The 19,662-nt window shown below is 36.6% G+C and overlaps 1 protein-coding gene across 1 annotated transcript in view; it reads left to right on the top strand.

Annotated features, from left to right (window-relative positions):
• The window catches only part of LOC117983353 (semaphorin-2A-like), a 63,599-nt gene extending 47,135 nt beyond the window's left edge, over nt 1–16,464 (top strand). Inside the window, exons 2-14 of the mRNA XM_034969876.2 lie at nt 1,020–1,107; nt 1,847–1,898; nt 2,562–2,732; nt 3,950–4,220; nt 5,877–6,107; nt 6,422–6,567; nt 7,171–7,286; nt 8,318–8,472; nt 9,184–9,364; nt 9,853–10,128; nt 10,306–10,440; nt 11,113–11,221; nt 15,766–16,464. Coding sequence (XP_034825767.1) covers nt 1,020–1,107; nt 1,847–1,898; nt 2,562–2,732; nt 3,950–4,220; nt 5,877–6,107; nt 6,422–6,567; nt 7,171–7,286; nt 8,318–8,472; nt 9,184–9,364; nt 9,853–10,128; nt 10,306–10,440; nt 11,113–11,221; nt 15,766–15,840 — 2,006 coding nt within the window. The 3' untranslated portion in view covers nt 15,841–16,464. The remainder of the gene's footprint in view (nt 1–1,019; nt 1,108–1,846; nt 1,899–2,561; nt 2,733–3,949; nt 4,221–5,876; nt 6,108–6,421; nt 6,568–7,170; nt 7,287–8,317; nt 8,473–9,183; nt 9,365–9,852; nt 10,129–10,305; nt 10,441–11,112; nt 11,222–15,765) is intronic.
• Nucleotides 16,465–19,662: the final 3,198 nt, after the last annotated feature.

Below are 19,662 nucleotides of genomic sequence, written 5' to 3'. Positions count from 1 at the left end.
AGTGCTCATTTCAGCAATTACCAACAGTGATTTCGATAAAAACGTCGATACGAACACGATGAATGACACAACTTTTAAAAGGATATGATATTCGGTTTAATAAGTTTAAGTACCGGTAGCTGTGTATGTATGCGCTGCGGAGTCACGATACTTTGCGTGTAGTCCTGCCAATAAGCCTCTGCAGCCGGTTCATAATTAGCCGTTGAAATTGCAACTACCCAGTATTTTAGTAGGGGTTTCGTGCGAAAAAAAAATTCTACTATTATTATTTTAAATAGTTTGTGTTATTGTAACGTTTGTGAACTTATTCTTTACGATGGGTAGGTAGGTACATTATTGTCTGTACTTATATAACAATCTTGCTAAGAAAATTAATATTAACATGCTTATGTATAGTATATCTACGCCCTACATGGCAAGTTTTAACTTTAAATACATACCTATTAGAAAATTTCGAAATCGAAAGGAGTTGATAATGCATTCTTCTTCTGTATTATCACGGTTCAAAGGTTTTTAGTCTTATCCAGTTTAAGTGACTGTTAGCAACTTCAAATTAGGTAATTCCTAGGTGATATCTAATTGGGTATTTAGGTCTTTTTCTTAGGGTTTTACTTTTAAGACACATTACAATAATTAACGATCTGCTTTACAAAGCCCATTCATTACAATTGATTTCTTTAAATGAGAGATGCCACAATAGCTTAAATTATTTTTTAATTTTATGAATGCGATCAGGAAGAAAATTCCGAAATAAATGTTAAATACTTACTTAATGACCAACACGAAATTAACCTGCATCTTTGACTACCGCTGTAGTTTAATTGCAACCTAATGTCGCATTTTTATTGAGTAATTTTAGTCAACTCTTTAATCCGTTGAGATATTAAGACTCTACATAAATATATGAAAAAATTGTTTGTTTCCGTACAAACCGCAACTGCATCTATCAATTTCTAGAGATTATAATTGCGTTGAAAAAAACTGAGTCACTATAATTTATTATTTGTTTTTTTTTACAGATCACATACGGGAGTTTTCTTGCGGCAACCTTTTTTATCGTACTATGTATATGAATGAAGAAAGAAATACGCTTTATGTCGGTGCTATGTAAGTGTTCAATCAGTATTTTATATCATTAGGTACAATTTAAAAAAGTTTGAGCACTTGTTACAGGAATTACAAAAATCAATATAAAATGAAATGTATCAAAATTGCAACAACAGACGATTTATGTAGGTACTTACATTAGTATTGGAGAAAGCTTTACTATTTAAATTTTGTCTCGTGTCGGTCTGTCAGTCTGTCTATTCGCTAATCACGCCAAATCTACTAAACGGATTTATGACTAATACCTTGGTTTAACATACAGAATATTTTTTATCCTGAAACAGTCGGTTTCCTTCGAGATAATTATGATATCAAATTACTTTTAAATATTGCTCCATAATTCCGTCAAATCTGAACCGATTTCAAGGTTGTACCATCCAGTAAGTTTTAACTAAAGATAAAAATCTGAATGTATTAACGGAGATGGAGAACGGAATTCCTCAATGGATATACCTAGATCATCTCAGTTATCCATCATTATCATCTGCACAAAATGCTGGCGATGGCGTTACCTCCAGTCCATGTGGATATCATATAACACGATACTACCCGATACGATCGTTATAACGTCCAGTTATTCGTGTACAATGAGATGAGATAACCACAGATTCAAACAGAATTTAGCGTCCTCAAGCGATCCAAAGATTTTAACATAGATGTTTTCATATATATCTTATGTTTGGATTTATTGAAATGTTCTTAAGTTTTACATGATTTGATTATATTTCTTTTTTTACAGGGATCGAATATTTAAGTTAAATATGACTGATATAAGTCAATCGCACTGTGAGGTTGGTATGATTTTTACTGTCCTTCTGATTTAAATTAGTAAGAATTTCCCCCTAATTGTGAAAAGGGTAGGACCCGATTTCACAATAAGACTTTCTTTAGAAGCGAACCTAATAAAGGCTTGAATTGAAATAAATTGAAGCGCTTTAGTAACGTAACACAAAAACACCGAAATACCGTTACGCTAAAAGTTGTTTGTACATTAAAGCTAACAATTGAAAATTATACTCTTTTTGTAGTGGACAGATTTTTTGGTATAATAATGCAGCGGGTTCTGAAATCTCGACTGAGTGCCAACCTAGGTTGAAATTACCTGAGATTTTGGCTCTAGGTTAATATCGGATGTTAGTGATAATAACCGGGACTGACGACTTAACACGTTCTCTGAGGCAACGAAACGACAAATTTGGACCTCCAAAACTAGTCACCCATCAATTTATTAAGCTGGAACAACGTTGCTTATTAATCGCAATTGATTGATATTCGTTGTTACAATAATAATCAGGCCAACGTCTCTCTTTAGTTTATATCAGTTATTTTGTATGATAATTATGTTGTTTGTTGGTTTTGTGTGCATAAATAAACATACACACATTGAAGTTACAAATTATTCCCAGAGATTAACGTAACAAGTAACAATTTGTGACATTCTGATTATGTTGCAGAGAGATGCGTTGCTGTTAGAAGCGAGCAACGTGGCTCGATGTGTAAGCAAAGGCAAATCAGAGCCGTTTGAGTGCAGAAACCACATTCGAGTGCTGCAGCCACTTGGCGATGGAGATAGACTGTATGTGTGCGGGACAAACGCACACAGCCCAAAGGATTTGGTGGTATATGTGAGTAAAATTCTTACTCTAACTTCTTCCCTCCTGTGGGTATTACAAAAAATCCGACCTTATTCCTTGTGTACATTACAAACGAACCTCTAACCGCAGCGGTTTAGGCTCTGCGTTGATAGATCAGTCAGTTAGTCAGTCAGGACATTTCCTATATTATGATATAGATTACGATGATTAAACTGATATGCGTCACGCGACATGGTGTAGGGGCGAGTGTTACCAGTCTGTTTCTGCCATGAAATGAAATAAAAATATTTAATTATGAGACTAAAGCTAATTGGATACGTTCCATACACAGCTGATATATAAGGTGGGTGGTCTACGTGAGCTTATCTATCTTTTGAACAACTTTTATAGCGAACCCCCATTGCGGTCAGGATAATAGCTTATATGCTTATTTAACTGCGGTGAAGCCTGTATTTAAAATACCCGCTCTTCGTGTATTAATAGTGTGCTTCATTTTATATAGCCTAGTAGAGTAGAGGTATTCCAATAAAGTGGTGATCTCTGAAAACACGATGCAGCTTTTATAATTATTTTATTATTAATAGTGCCTATAATGGATTTTCAGCTACTTTGAACTATGAACAAGTTTAATGATAATGGTCCATAAAATGAGTTCCGAAAACATCATTATCTTTATGATCATACGTTTTTCAAGTTCGTTATAAAGTAATTTCAACTTTTATCTAGTTTCGGAGTTTGTAAGTAGAATAAAACTATGAAGTGTCTGCAGCAAAGTTCATTTAGTGTTTATCCTAGGCTCTATATACCGCAAGCAAACGAAAGCAATCCTTAAGGAAATTCCACCTGGAATTTGCAGTTAAATAGGAAATTCAAATATGTAAGAATGTCCATCATATTTCAAGTTATAGTATTATACATAAAATTAGTGGACTAAGAGTCGGCACGCGACAGACCTTCGTTGTTTTATAAAAGCTGAAAGTTTCTCTGCGTATTGTCCCCAACACAGGGAGGAACGATCAGTTACTATGAAGTTTGGATCATGGTGGCTATGGGAGATACCTAACAGGTAATAAAGGTGTAAAAAATCTTACGTCAAAATATAAAATGTATTTTTTTAATAATAAATTTAAAGATCTGGCACGCGCTGTCTCTAGGGATAGTTTTTGGGCTGGAATATATATATGTTATTTACATATTACTTAATTGGTATGGATATTTAAAATGTATGACCTATTTTATTCGCACAGTTAAACCTCACTCACCTGCCTCGGCACGAATACGTCCCAGGCGTTGGACTCGGTGTGGCTAAGTGTCCCTATGACCCAGCGGACAATAGCACAGCCGTTTGGGTCACCCGGGGTAACCCCGGCGGCCTGCCAGCTCTCTACGCGGGCACCAATGCGGAGTTCACGAAAGCAGACCCTGTCATTTTCCGCAATGACCTATTTGATTTTCGTACGGGTCAAAAGAGGTTCAACTTCAAACGGACGTTGAAGTACGACTCCAAATGGTTGGATAGTGAGTGTTACGTCATTAAACTGATTGCTGTTTAGTATAAAGCGAGAGGCGACAGACATGATTTATAATGGATTGGATACATATTTATTTTGGTCCAAGATCCTATTGCCGCCAGACCTTCCTTATTTTCTGAGAAACAAAATGTGTGGGATAGAGTCACAGGATAGAGAAGTGTTAATGTGTACTATTAACTGCTAGCTTGTATCGAGCCAATTTTAAGATATCAGTTGCTAAAAGCACGTAAAAACTTGTCTGAGTGCTGATTTTTATGTAGGTACGAATATATATTTCCTGAATATCATAATATAAATAAAAAATATGACTCAGATTATAAGTAAGACAAACTACTTACGTTATTTTTGTAAGCTTTAAAGCGTCCGGCGAAAATTAACGCCGACAGGAAGTGTCTGGCAGTAATGTGCTTATATTTATTATTAACAATTTTCTGTAAAAATAACCATGAAAATAAATAGCAGTCAAAATTTAAGAAAAGTTAGTAATTTTAATATTTCAATAACCCTATTTAGGTACTTTCAGTAGCTGATACCTATAAATTGGAGCACGGCACAAGCCATATGCGTATGCGTACGTTAATAGTACACACTAATTACACTACTCTATCCCACATGTCTTGTTTCTCAAAAAATAAGGAAGGTCTGGCGGCAGTGGGATCTTGCTCTATTAGGTACTGAGCCTTAATCTGAATGTATCTGTGATTTCACACAGGCCGATTGTGTTCGCACGACTAAAACCGCATGAAAATCTACCGTGTGAATACCAATTCGCATTTTATTCGATTGCCATAGTAAACTAACTTTCGGTGTCTAGACTTGGTGAAAACTGATCCGTGTATTTGACTACTAGAGTCTGGAAAAGCGCGGAAAATTTTAAAAAATATCAGTATGGTAGCACTAAAATTAGTAGGACAGACCTGGAATAACCTAATTTCATATTACAAAAGAAATAAAAATAAATTGCCGCGCTTTTCCAGTCTCTTTTATCGCTAGCCAGACTCTAGATTCTTTTTATAAAACAAAGAATATAATATACAACGTGAGTTTTCTATTACCAGGCGATTTTCAAAATACCCTTTTATTGCTGAGTCGAATTCCAACTATAGGTACATTTATTATCATTGGCTTGTATTTGTATTTCATGCCTGAGTGGACAGAATTGTTATTTCATACAATTATTTGATGTATTCAATCAATTGGAAATGCTTCAACTGCCTCTAGTATTTTCACAATATCACTTAATATTATTTTTGCTTTGTACCTACTTAATAAAGCTCTGAAACTTAACTGCATGACTAAGTCCACTGTCCACATATATTTAGTGCATTAAAGTACAAAAAGTATTATTTGATATCTTATGGTTTACAGTGCCTTATCATTGAATTGAAAACGTTTATTTCAATTCAATAGGTACCTACCTGCATTGAAAGTATGCGTAAATTAATTAATTCAATAAAATACATTCACCTACATTTTCAATGTAGGTAGGTACTTACCTATTTATTGTCAATTTACTTTCCTAATTATAACTGCTTGCATCACTTTAACAAGTCACGATTGCTATAAACCGAATCCAGGAATCAATTGAAGGCTTTGTGATTCGGTCCCATTGGGCCCTCACTAAGTTTCCAATCTGTTTCAGAAACCAATTTTGTGGGGTCATTCGACGTCGGGGAGTATGTCCTGTTCTTTTTTCGGGAAACCGCAGTGGAGTTCATGAACTGTGGCAAAGCGGTGTATTCTCGAGTTGCCAGAGTATGCAAACAAGACACTGGCGGCAAGCATATACTGAGCCAAAACTGGGCTACTTATTTGAAAGCTAGGCTTAACTGTAGCATACCGGGAGAATTCCCCTTCTATTTCGACGAAATACGTAAGTATTTTAAGCATAAACCTAATTAGAATAACCTACTTAAAGGGCCAAACTTATTACAAAACTGAATATATTTCATTGTTTTAAATTGAATTTCTTAGTATAGCTGTAAAAGGCATCTTTTAAGTACTTTGTGTAGAGCTTTAAAAATAACGAGTTTTTCATTGCTTTCAAAGGGAATATTTTCTTTAAAAGCTCTTAGCTTTTGCATGAAGGATGGCTTTTAATTAACCAACCAAATTTAAGTTGTTTTATTTCTTAGTCACAGACGCTATAAAGCGAATAAGTTTTTATGTATTTCTGTTTGTAAATAGAGAGCGTGTATCAAATGCCGGGCGATCCGAGTCGGTTCTATGCTGCATTCACAACGGGCGCCAGCGATGGGCTAATCGGCTCTGCAATTTGTACGTACACTATGGACGATATTCAAGAAGCTTTTGCCGGCCGTTTCAAGGAGCAAGTACGTTAATAGTTTATAATAGGTATATTCTAATATGGGCCTCATCCGTAGGAGAACTAGAGTAACCGACATAGCTCAACGGGCGAAGTTGAAGTGGCAATGGGCAGGGCACATAGTTCGTACAACCGATAGACGTTGGGGTCCTAAGGTGCTGGAATGGCGACCTCGTACCGGAAGACGTAGCGTTGGAAGACCCCCCACTAGGTGGACGGACGACATCAGACGAGTCGCAGGGAGCCGCTGGATCCAGGCGGCGCAAGACCGTGGCGTGTGGAAGTTCCTACAAGAGACCTATGTCCAGCAGTGGACGTCTATTGGTTGATGATGATGATATTCTAATATTAATTCTTGATCCCATCCTAATAATAACTATGCGTAAATCTGGCATTTGGTGGACGGACGGAAAAGGAACTGAAAAGTTTTCTGTATCTTTCCCGTTCTACCTACTACTACTAAATGAGAAGTTTACGCCAAGTTGAAAAGTTACTAGTGCCTCTGATCGCTTTTTAGTTTAGTCATCACGATTCACGACACACCACAAGACATAAGTTAGTTAGCATCTTTATGTTTCAATATTTTGAAGATATGTTTTATTCTTCACAGGCGACATCAAGTTCAGCGTGGTTACCGGTGTTAAGAGCGAGAGTCCCTGAGCCCAGGCCTGGCACGTGTGTCAATAGCACTGAGGCCCTCCCTGATAGCGTACTTAATTTTATAAGGTAAATAATAAGGAAGCACTTAGGTACATCGCTTACTGCAAAATCGGGGGCAATCATTAATAAAAACTGCCATACAAAACTTCTTCGCCGCGCCTGCTTCGACTTTAGGTCAGACTCTTCGTCCTGTGAGCGATACGCCTAACGTATTTGGACCAATTAACTAACTAAATTGTCAACAAACAAGTCTCTAGAGATTTTCTATGGACTTTTGTTTGTTAATCTCTCATCAAAGGCAAACAACTGTACCTTCCTGATTATATAGCATGGATCTCACGGAATCGAATAAGGTTAATGGAAAACCAGACCGTTTCGTCTCCCCCGAGACTAATCTAACCAAGGTTAGATGTACCAGTAGTTTTGCGACGCGCAAGCTCTCCTAATTGGGTCACACAGGCGGCTTAAGATTATTGCCCTAGTCGTGTTGCTAATCGATAAAATAAGAAATAACAATATATTTCATTAATTTATTAGCATTTGAACAGATTTTCTTGGGCTTTCAGTAATTTCGTTGTCTCGCTACTACTAAACCTGTCCGTGCATTTTCCTGTATGCTGTTGTCTTTGGTGTTGAGTGTTTGAGGTGTTGTATTTCTATGCAAAGAGGAGTGTTTGAGACACTGTTATTGCAGACGTCCTAGACTTAATAGATAACACCTTAGGCCTCAAAGTATCTCGTACTGTCCCAGGCAGGAACTATGTTTACTCCTCGGTGGTCCCAGGCTTATAATTTTGCTGTCTAGAGGCAATACGTTTATGTATTGATGTTTGAATAATGTTGTTGTTTACTCAAACGGGATGGCATGAGTTTATAAAGGGGTTTTTAATGATGGGCTAATTTGTATGACACCTGAGCAACCAACTATATTATAGCCATTACAAAGGTCTTTCGATCTTATCATTATGAATGACCTACTTACAACTTTTTTTATACTACGATTTAAGATTAGCTCCCATTCACATAATAACAAGTTGTTATTCCTTTCTTATATTTGTTGTGTGACTATAGTGCTTAAGATTACATATTTTTCGCAGGTCCCATCCGCTAATGGATTCCGCCGTAAGACAAGAAGGCGATGCTCCAGCTTTCTACAAACGAGACCTAGTCCTAACCACTATAGTGGTGGACAGACAGTTTGTGGATATGTTGGGGGATGATATCACTTATACAGTCTTCTATGCAGGCACCAGTAAGTCAATAGAATATAATAACTTTTCATTTATTTTTAAATTAGTGATGATTGCTTACTACGACACATCCAGCAAAAGTAACAAGCCTTGAGACCTGCACGAGCTGCATATCTATGTATATAGGTTATGACCTATTTCATTATATTTATTCAGATATTTTTTCAGTATTTAAGAGCAGCACGGGTCAACCGCATTGGACGCGCTGAAATTGCCTTGCCTTTCTGGAATATATGTAATTGTGTCTGAAAAATATATCCTTAAAATACCTATTCATAAGGCACTTAACTATTTACCTACCTATTAAACTCTGGGCGATTTTTTATTAGATAATCATTTTTTGAATAATGAAAATGTTGCAGTAAGCAGTTATTGTTAGTGATATCATATGAAAGGGCTTTACCTGTAGGTACATTCTAAAACAGGTTTTTATTTATTTTTATAAACAATCGTTCTTGATTTATCGTGCAAAATGTCGAAAAAATACGACTGTAGTACGGAACCCTCAGTGCGCGAGTCTGTTTGGCCAGTTTTTACTACGGTATTTCACTGTACTATTAGACCATTGTGAGTTTTATATGTTGCAGTTTGTCATAAATTGTTATCCTCCGCGGAAAATAAACCGTCGTCGTCTATGTACTGTGTAGGCCCTAAGTGGTAGAACTTCTGACGATTTTGTTTTTGGTCAAAAAATCCAATTGAGTTTTTTTTAGGTCAAGGCGAAGTATACAAAATAGTGCAGTGGACTGGGGGTGGATCTCGTGTGGCTGATATTTGGCGAGCAGCGGGCGACGAGCCTGTGCGCGCCCTCGCACTGTCCCGGCAAATGCATGCCTTGTACCTCGCAACGGACAACCGTCTGAGACAATTACCATTGCGAGCTTGTACACATCGGTATGTGAAGTTCTGAAATAGTATTTTTAGGTTCTTTGGTATGAATGCAGCGCATACCACGCAACGTTTCTGATACAAACACCTATGATTTGGAACGCTCTTTTGGCGTCGGTGTTTCCTGCTACGTGAGTCTGTCTAGTGAAAGCTGTTAGTGGAATAGAATGGCATATATCTAAAAATTTTAGGTCGTGTTTATCTATTAATAAACGCATTTGATACTTACGTTATTTTTCTTTAATACTTAGGTACCTAATGCGGATATATCATGCGGTTAAGCACTGCGTGGCCAACCACACGAAGTGGCACATGCTGTCCTAAAAATAAATAAATAAATAAATAATTTAAAAAATCACTTTTCGATATTTTTACTATTGCACTCAGGTATTAAAAGTTTAAAAACAGGTTTAAAAGTGAAAATTCTGGATCGAATGAAAAACCACATTTTAATATTCATGTATTTTATTCACAATGCAGTTGTATTAAAACAGATACGACAGTTGCGTGCGATGTGTCCTCGATCCGTATTGCGGGTGGGATAAAGAAGTGGGAGCATGTCGACCATACGCCCCCGGCCTCCTCCACGATGCAACTAACTCCACGCCATCAATCTGCGAAGCCAGTGCGCCTCTCAAAACTGTGAGAGCCGGGTACGGCCAAAGCGTACACCTGGCGGCATTTGGAAAAACGCCAGAAGCGCTAAAAGATCAGATCGTGGCCTGGTACCACCATTCAAGGGAAAGAGGTCGCTACAAAATCAGTTATAAGTAAGTCGCTTTTGATTACCTGCACTTTGTCTCCTATCTTTTCTGGTATGCTTAATATTTTAAACTGTAATTAACGTGCTACAAAATTTTGCCATCTGATCTGGTCAAGAATAAAATAGTATAGAAAGTAAATATACGTAGTAAATATACGTACATTAATTTTATGTTATTTCCTAGCTGGGACAGGGTGCTACAGACTTCAGAGCGCGGGCTGGTTTTGCTGTCGGTGACAGAATCAGACCGCGGGCGGTACGAGTGTTACTATGGGCCCACTCTCATCGCTTCCTATAATCTGGATATTGACATTCACAGGTAATGATTATTATTATTATTATTATCTATACTATAATATTATATATTGGAATGATTAATTGTATGTTTGTAATCGATAAACTCTGAAACTACTGGACCAATTTTAATAATTCGTTCACCATTAGTACCACGGACGAAGTCGCCGGCAAAAGCTAGTTATAGTATATAGTTGTAGTCCGCGACAGGTCGAGATAGCCAGCGGGGTGGGAACGGCCCCGCATACCCACACAGCCCCCGCGCTAATCCGCTGCGGGCGAGCGCGGGCGCTGTGCGTGTGTGCGGGCCGTCCCCCCGCCTCATACCCCGATTGCCATCTCGACCTGTCACGTACTATACACCTATATTTATTTTGTTTTTAAAGTTTACTTACCTATTGCTTACATAAAAATATTTTTTCACATTTTTGTCTGTAACGGCTCATCCGTTCAACCGATTTTGACGAAATTTGGTACAGAGATAGCTATGCTATTGGTACAGGTATGCGATATGCATACCGGGAAAAGACATAGGCTACTTTTTATTCCGGAAAATCAAAGACTTTCGGTGGGATTTTTAAAAACCCTAAATCCATGAGGACGAAGTCGCGGCCATCATCTAGTAAACAAGAATTGGAAGAAAAAGAACAGCCATGCTGATTCTTCGCGCAAAAAAAACTTATTCTACGTGTCGCAGGTGTACGCAGCCCAACAAATCGCAGGAGTACAGACAAGTGTACTCGGATTGGTGTCACGAGTTTGAAAAGTACAAGAGTGCTATGAAAGCCTGGGAGTCGCGGCAAATGGTGAGACATTTTTTCTATACAAAAAAAATTAAGCAGGAAATAATAACTACCTGCCCCTAATAAGTGGTTGCAAAGACCCTGTAATATACTGATGGCTGCTATTTAAACGGGAATAACGGATGACTTTTTAAAACCATACGAAACGTAATTGCCTTTAAGCATACTGGGAATAGGTTTAATTACTGATGATTAGTTAACTAATTAATATACTATATATCATTTGCTAATTCACAGCTATCGACAGACCTGTGGTCAGTACTAATTGGTACCTACCCTAATGTACAGTAATTATCAATACTTATAATAAAACTGTAACAGGTCAAATTCTGTACATTGAAGATATTTTGAATTTTTTTTTTCGAGGGCACTCTATAATCGATACTGAACACAAAACTGTAATTTTTTTCATTTTTGTCTGTCTGTCTGTCTATCTGTCTGTCTGTCTGTCTGTCTGTCTGTCTGTCTGTCTGTCTGTCTGTCTGTCTGTATCACGGCCGCGCATCACGCTGAAACTACTGAATGGATTCCAATGAAACTTGGTACGATTTGAGGTCATACTATGAGGAAGAATATAGGATACTTTTTATCCCGAAATTCAGCATGGTTCCCGTAGGAGAGCGGATGAAAGTTAAAATGTATACTGAGTTGTAATTCATTAACGCGTAGTCCGATTTCATTCATTCTTTTTTTGTTAGAAAGGGGATATTTTAAAAATTGTTCCGTAAATATTTCAAGGTAATCGGTTTTTAACCGACTGTCAAAAAGGAGGTGGTTCTTTTTTCTACATCGATTTTTTCGAGGTTTCTGGACCGATTTGCAATTTTTTTTTAAATCAACAAAAAAAGTTTTCGTGGTGGTCACATAAAAAATTCTGGATTCAACTCCTTAATCCTGATGCTGCAGGGTTACTGCCCGCCTGAGTTATCAAGATTCAGGAAGTGTTCATAGTGAATTCATATTGTAGGTACCAAGCAACGACTTTATTCTCAGACTTCAAGTCTCAACTCCTCGACCCTGATGATGTAGGGTACAGCACTCCTAAACTATAATGTTTCAGGAACTGCGGATGATGCAAAATAATTTAAGGTACCAAGCATAGGCTACATCATTGAACTTCGGATCCTAACTCCTCAATCCTGATGCTGCAAAGTACTGAAGTCCTAAATCGTGGGGATTTTAAAAAAAATTAAAAAATTTGAATCGACTGTTAGGCGGAACGAAGTTCGCAGGGTCAGCTAGTCTAACATAAAATTATACAGAGTGAATCACAAAATAGTCGCGTTAACTATATTGTGTTATTTTAATTTGTGTTGATAAAGAATGCAAAAGTCACCTCTAGTTCTATATGTTCTAACCCTAACGTCTTTAACTGACGTCTGTCTCAGGCCATACCTACCTCGCCACGTAGAAGTTTTAGTTTAAAATTACGGCAGATTTATTTAATCTAATTGCAATATAAAGTCAATATTTTTCTGTTAAACTCGCACAAATTGTACCCACGTATACCTTTACGGAAAAATATTTGTAGGATTCTAGTAAACATAAAAACGTTACAATATATTATTATTGATTTATTGCTGCAGGTCAACTACCTATTCGACAGATAAATAATACATGATAAAACAGATTCTGCGATAATTAAATTTAAACAGTTCTGCGTTACTTTAACGTAATGAGTAACTAATGAATAATAAATGACACATTTAGGTACTATTTATTTAGAAGTGCAAGCATTACAAGCACCTATCATATAGGTGTAATTTATCAGTGATCAGCTGTCAGTTCATTTGGCATTACCAGAGTGAACTGGAGTGAGGGAACTCTCGATTTGATCCTCAATCGACGATATGACAAATATTGGGCTATGATATAAAATCAAAGACAAATAAGGCTGAACAGAACTGAAAATAGAACTCTGACATAGTAGGTAATGCCACAGTTCACGACAGTTAGACCACACACGACCTATAACAACAAAACGTCGGGGCTTCGACGTCACTGGCAGGCGTAAAATTTTAGTACATTTGACACAGGGAGCCCTAAGATAGCCTTAAGTAGCCCTATTTTTCTATGATTTCACGTCACCATAGCCTTATATTTGACATATACATATCGATTTCCTGAATCGACGATATGTCTACACTAATATTATAAAGAGGAAAACTTTGTTTGTTTGTTTGTTTGTTTGTTTGTTTGTTTGTTTGTTTGTTTGGTTGTACTGAATAGGCTCAAAAACTACTGGACCGATTTTAAAAATTCTTTAACCATTCGAAAGCTACATTATCCACGAGTAACATAGGCTATATTTTATTTTGGAAAAAAATAGGGTTCCGTAAGATATTTGGGTTTTTCGGACACAAGGTGTAAAAAATCAACCAGAAAAGTTACTTATTTTGCGTACGCTGCCTAAACTATAAAAGATAGAACCATAAAATGTTCTAATTAATTGTAGATCTTATAAATATCTACAAAAAAGTCCGCGACACACTATACCCATCTATGTCGAGTGAGGCACAGCAACCATTTTTTTATTTAAAAATCTTGAATTTTTTTTGGACTACATTTAAACGCGTTTATTTTACTCATGCTATTAATCCTTATCAAAATAAATGATTTCATCACTAAGAACAGTTTATGGAGATAATATTTGGTCTTTGAATGATTAAAATTGGACGTTTGGTTTTGAAGTTATGGCGAAATTAAAATATTACGATTTCTGCTGCACGGCCCGTTGTTGTATATTATATAAAGAGGTAATGTCGTTAAGTTTGTTTGTAGGGGGTAATCTTTAGAACTACTGAACCGATTTTAAAAATTCTTTCACCAGTAGAAAGCTACATTATTCCTGAGTGACATAGGCTATACGGGATCTTTAAAAACCTAAATCTACGCGGGCGAAGCCGCGGGGATCAGCTAGTCATAAATATACCTATTCAGTCACTAGTTCACTCTGCTAATGTTCTATTGTTCCGACATGCTATTTACTGTTATGATTGCTGTACTTTCTCATTAATTTAATTAATATTAGGTGCTACATAATCTAGTTATACATAGGTACATTCATTAAAAACGCCCTATGATAATAATTAATTACCTGCTACTCTATTTGTTGAATAAGCAATGAAACCTAATAACATAAATATGGCATATTTTAATAATAATTAAGTACCTATATGACATTGATTGCAGTCAAGCGCTAATATATAAATTAAATAAAAACCATAATATATTATACAAATTAATATAAGTCCAACAAACACCCTTAACATAAACACAATACGATAGGTACTATACGTCAATACTATTCAAAATGAAATGCAATTCAGAAATCTAATAGTTATACATTGCATGTTTTATTATAAATACTACTCTACTAACTACGGACTCCCTTGAAAAAGGACCCCGGATGGGTTCGAAACTAGTCGGGCTAACGTCGACTACACACGTGAGTAAGCCGGGACAGATAGTATTTATAATGGAAATCACTCACGGTAGTTTAAACGCTAAAATGCATGTTTTATGTTTGTTAACAACTACATTCAGGCCTGCGGCAGAAGTTAATTTGAAGCACTATAATATAATATTCAAAATTATTAAACAGCCAAACATATTTTATTGATATAAATTCAAACAGTATAACGTTATTTAAACGTAATGTGTACCTACAGAGAATTTAATTATTCAGTCATACAAAATCCTGAAATACAGAACGCGCGTCGGAATAGCGGTGCTTTATATATACCTACTCGTACCTACCTACAGTTGCAATTCCTCGTACTCCAAATTGCAAACGCGTACGCGCGCATTCAGTATGTTTCTGTGTTCTGATGCCTATAACACGAGTGTACAACTTATTTTAGGCATTGTGGCTTAACCTAATTTTGGTTGTAATTTTTGTGAAACAATAAATTATTTATTATTATTTCTACTGTGTAGAACTGCCGTCGATTTTTGTATAGGTTTTGCGAATTGCGAATTTTATAAGATTTTACATCTCACCAACGCTAATCGTATTCGAGCATCGATACATTTCAGAATTAAAGTAAACTGGATCGTAAATGTTTTGATTTCAAAGCTCATGTTTGTCTATCTATACAATATACATCTACAGCCAGCGCTCCAAGCGCAAAACTTTGCTAAATATAAATCGGTAGTAATACCCCACCGGATGTGACACCCCAATCACCAGATTTAACATTTAACACCAACTTAGAGATGTATCCAGGTGCTTCAAGGCCGATGAGGAACAGGCGCGGCCTCAGCCATTTTGAAAAGGGCTGAAATAAGTTGTCCAGGTAGCCCAAGACACCTGTGTGGACACGTCCAGGCAAAGATCCTCAGTCTCGAAGCTCTTACTCCTTCAGTTCAGTTTTAGACTTCAGTTTGTCGAGAAGACACCACACTAACAAGAATTTTTAACTCTATCAGGGATCTTTAGGTCCATTTTACACAGACATTATTGTTTCGACTTCTATGAACGTTGGAGAGATGTAAAATTTCATACTAAGCACACTGAGATGTTATTTGGTATCGTAAAATTTCAGCAATGCTCCAAAAACATGAATGCATCGAGCCAGCAAAACAGCATGAGCAACGAGATCCTCGCTTCGCTGCGGTGATAGAGCACATCTGTAGATTAATGAGTGATTACACCGGGTCCGATATCAGCTATCCGATATTACGCCGAGACTGCCTTTGGGTCTCATGTTACCTAATACTGATATACTCACTTTGAAACGTCTGTTCGGTGCAAATTGCCATCTACAGTTAGGTATAGTCCGTACAAAATGACTCCTCACGCGCCATTAAACTAACTGTCATGTCAAAAGTACGGTTCGCCTTTAAAATAAGGACTAAAATCGTACTTTTGACATGAAATTTGACAAAAAAGCGCGTTTTGGAAAAATGAATTTGAAAAATGGCGCGTGAGGAGTTTAATTTTATGCGGTATAAGTATACTGTTTCTATTGTTACGAGCATAGTTTTAGTGTTTGATCAGTAAGACAATAATTGAAATCTCTTAGAAATTTGGGTATTGAGGTCCAATTCTCAGACCAAAATAAAGAAAGTTTGTTGGTTCATAGTACACATTAAAAGCTCAAATAAGTGTTTTTATTATTTAATTTATAAAATTTTTAATTGCGGTTTCTTAGTTCAAAAATAATCTAATTTTATTAAATTACAAAACAGTTTTTTTATCATTTATGTTCGTAACATGCTGACAGTTAATTTATGTTGAAGATGATGATGCATTATCAAAACATTCTATGATACAATAAAGTCACAAAAAATCATTTCAAAAGTTTCTCAATACATCGTACCTACGTACCATTCAGTATGATTATAGAGAGAGACCCAGCGCGTGCCAGACCTTCGTTATTTTATAGAAGCTAAAAGTTTCTCAGTGCATTGTAAACCCCTGCCAGAAGCCCTTGAAGTTTAAAAGTTTAAGGGTGTCGGGCAGGGGGTTGCCACGATACGAAGTGTCTGGCAATTCATGACGTGATTTTAAATACTATTTCGAAGAAACTATAAATAAATTAGACTTTTTTATAAGTAAGATTTTTTACCCTTTATTACCTGTTATCTCCCAAAGCCACTATGATCCAAACTTTATAGTCGCTGATCGTTCCTCCCTGTGTTGTGCACAATACGCAGGGAAACTTTCAGCTTTTATAAAATAACCAAGGTCTGGCACGGGCTGGCTCTTAGTCCATTATATAACAATGTTGTGCGGTGATTGACATGAACATAAATGATGAAGATACCGTGACTCGAGCATTTGTAAACTTATGGTTATAGAGCTAGGGGAAATATAATTCGGTAAAGGAATGATCAGCGAAAATAGATATGTCGGTTCCGCAGACTGCGTTCGTTGATGGATGACCAACATTTGTTTGACTTGTGTTGCATTGCAACTCTGTATTTCCTCTCCGAGATTAAATTAGCTTTGTATACATAGCATTACCCAAAGTCCTATAGGATAAAGCGAAACTTTGTTGTTACACGGATGCTTACGTATTCCATATTGTTCTCAAAGGTGAACGAATTTCTTCTCATTTTGATAGAGACCCGTGAGCCGGTGATGGGTTGATGATGATGATGATGATGAATGCTTACGTAATAGACGTTTATTGGCAGTTGGCACTCGGATAGTTTGAAGTTATTACAATCTATTAACTTGTGCAACTTTGAGGAAGGCAGTAGCGGGATATCGGATAGCTTGATTTTCAAAATAACTTTATTAAAGGAGGTATCCGCAAGAATCGTACCCACGCAACACAGGTATTTTTTGAAATAATGACGTCAGTTGCATAATTCAGCCGCATTGGGCGTATCAGAGAAAGGCTGATTGCTTAGAAATATCAGCGCGTATGCAGCCTCTATTCACGCGTATTTGCGGACTGCGGTGCGTCACATTTTCAGTACTGAAAATGCGCCTCTTTTAGCTTCGGCAGTTCTTGTGACCCTGACAGCTATTGTGTATCCCGCAGGTTTTACGAGTCTTGCGGCCGTACCTATGCGATGTACGATTGTTGAAAGCGACTGAGTAAACAATAGATTAAGCTTTTTACCAACTACCTGAAAGTTCATCGTATTGGAATATTGTTTTTGTGTAAATAATTCGTAAAATGAGGATGATGATAATCCATGAAATACAAAATGCTGTGATATCAGTTTGCGTTGAAGTGTTCCAATAATGGGTTGAGTAAGAAATGATATTTACTATACAAGGATTAGGTACTCGTACTTGTTTTGTTAAAAAAGGTTATTCTCGAAAATTGTTTTCAAAATGTGATAAGGATTTTTCTGGTTTTTAGTTAATTTTCATTAATTTAAGTCAGGTAAGTATTTCTATTATTCTTTATTATTTAATACAGAAATTAGTTACATACCTACTTTAGGAATAAGTTTACTTTTTACGTCCATTCAGAGTTTCTTCTATAGCAATGAAGTCGGTTGAAGAGCAATACAAACGCCAACTTAGGTTATTATAGTATATTTATAATATAAAGCTTATTTATATAATATTCGAGAGCATGGTTGCTACAGCATTTATGTAGGTAGTTATAGTTTTGTTAATTCGAGTTTACAAGGTTGCGTGTTAGATGTTCCATGTTAAGTAGGCAGCTACATGTTTTTGATTTTTATTTATTTAACTTTCGTTAAAGTCATGTTGAAACTGGCACCTATTCACTTACTTTTTATAATTGGTGTCATCTGGACTAAAAAGCCATGATAGCCTAGTGGTTAAAACGTCCGTCTCCTATTTGGGAGGTTGGGGGTTCGATCCCGGGCACGTTTCTCTAACTTTTCGGAGCTATGCGCGTTTTAAGCTGTTAAATATCACTTGATTTAACGATGAAGGAACACATCGTGAGGTAAACTGCGTGTCTGAGAGTTCTCCACAATGTTTCAAAGGTGTGTGAAGTCTACCAATCCGCACTTGACCAGCATGGTGGACTATGGCCAGACCATTTTCATTCTTAGAGAAGACCCGTGCAGTAAGCCGGCGATAAGTTGATCATGAATATGATAATGATGAATCTCAACTACCTACGTTCGAATCAAATTTCGATTCAATTCAATTCGGGAGGTTCGAGAAACCAACCAGCTTATAACCACAGAATACAATACATTATAAGTTATACCATAAGCGTGTGTTACATCTAATGAATTGTCTGTCGCCGAATGTGAGCAAGTATTTCGTAGTTTACTGCTTTCCTATATAATATATTCAACTTTTCATTCACACTTAGGTAATGCTAGCCGTCGAGTGTGAGCAGGCTCACTGTGAGCTCCAATCTGAACGTGAAGTCGTACCTACTACTTGAATATCGGCCGCCAAGATTCCGCGACTACGTATATCGTACTAGAGTATTGTCGGTTAGGTATGAATGAAAAGGTGATTATGTATGAAAAAGCAGTAAATTGTGTATCACTCGCTCACAGTCGGTGGCTGACAATACGTTGAGTGTGAATGCGCGCTAAGGATCCCAAAGGAATGTGAAGCTTTCAGTCGGGCTTATGCTGATTAAAAGAAGTGAATTGCTACCGGTTTCTGGCTTCAATAAATCATTGATGATAGTTTGAATTCTAAAAACTAATCTTGATTTTTTGCCATAAAATGTAATTTTAGGCCCATTTCGGAGTTTCAAACCGAATTTAATAGCAATGTTTCAAATTGTTTTCTCTAAGTTACTAGTTAATCTCGCTAGAATAGTGCCTTGTGAAGCATGCTTATAGAATATTGAAATAAAAATATAATAAGATATTGACTAATATTTTTGTGCATTATGTAAAGAATTTGCGTAGTTTGTAAGTATTTCACTTAGTAAGTTGAAAATAAAGCAATAACCTTCCATTGATAGATGAATCGCCAGTATTAAATAATTTGCATTGAAATAATAAATTAATGTTAATTGTTGGGATGCAATGAT

This window comes from Maniola hyperantus, chromosome 6, assembly GCF_902806685.2.
Source record: "Maniola hyperantus chromosome 6, iAphHyp1.2, whole genome shotgun sequence".
In the NCBI taxonomy this organism is placed as follows: Eukaryota; Metazoa; Arthropoda; class Insecta; order Lepidoptera; family Nymphalidae; genus Maniola; species Maniola hyperantus.
The sequence above is the reverse complement of the archived record's forward strand: the minus strand, read 5'-3'. Positions and strand labels throughout refer to the sequence as shown.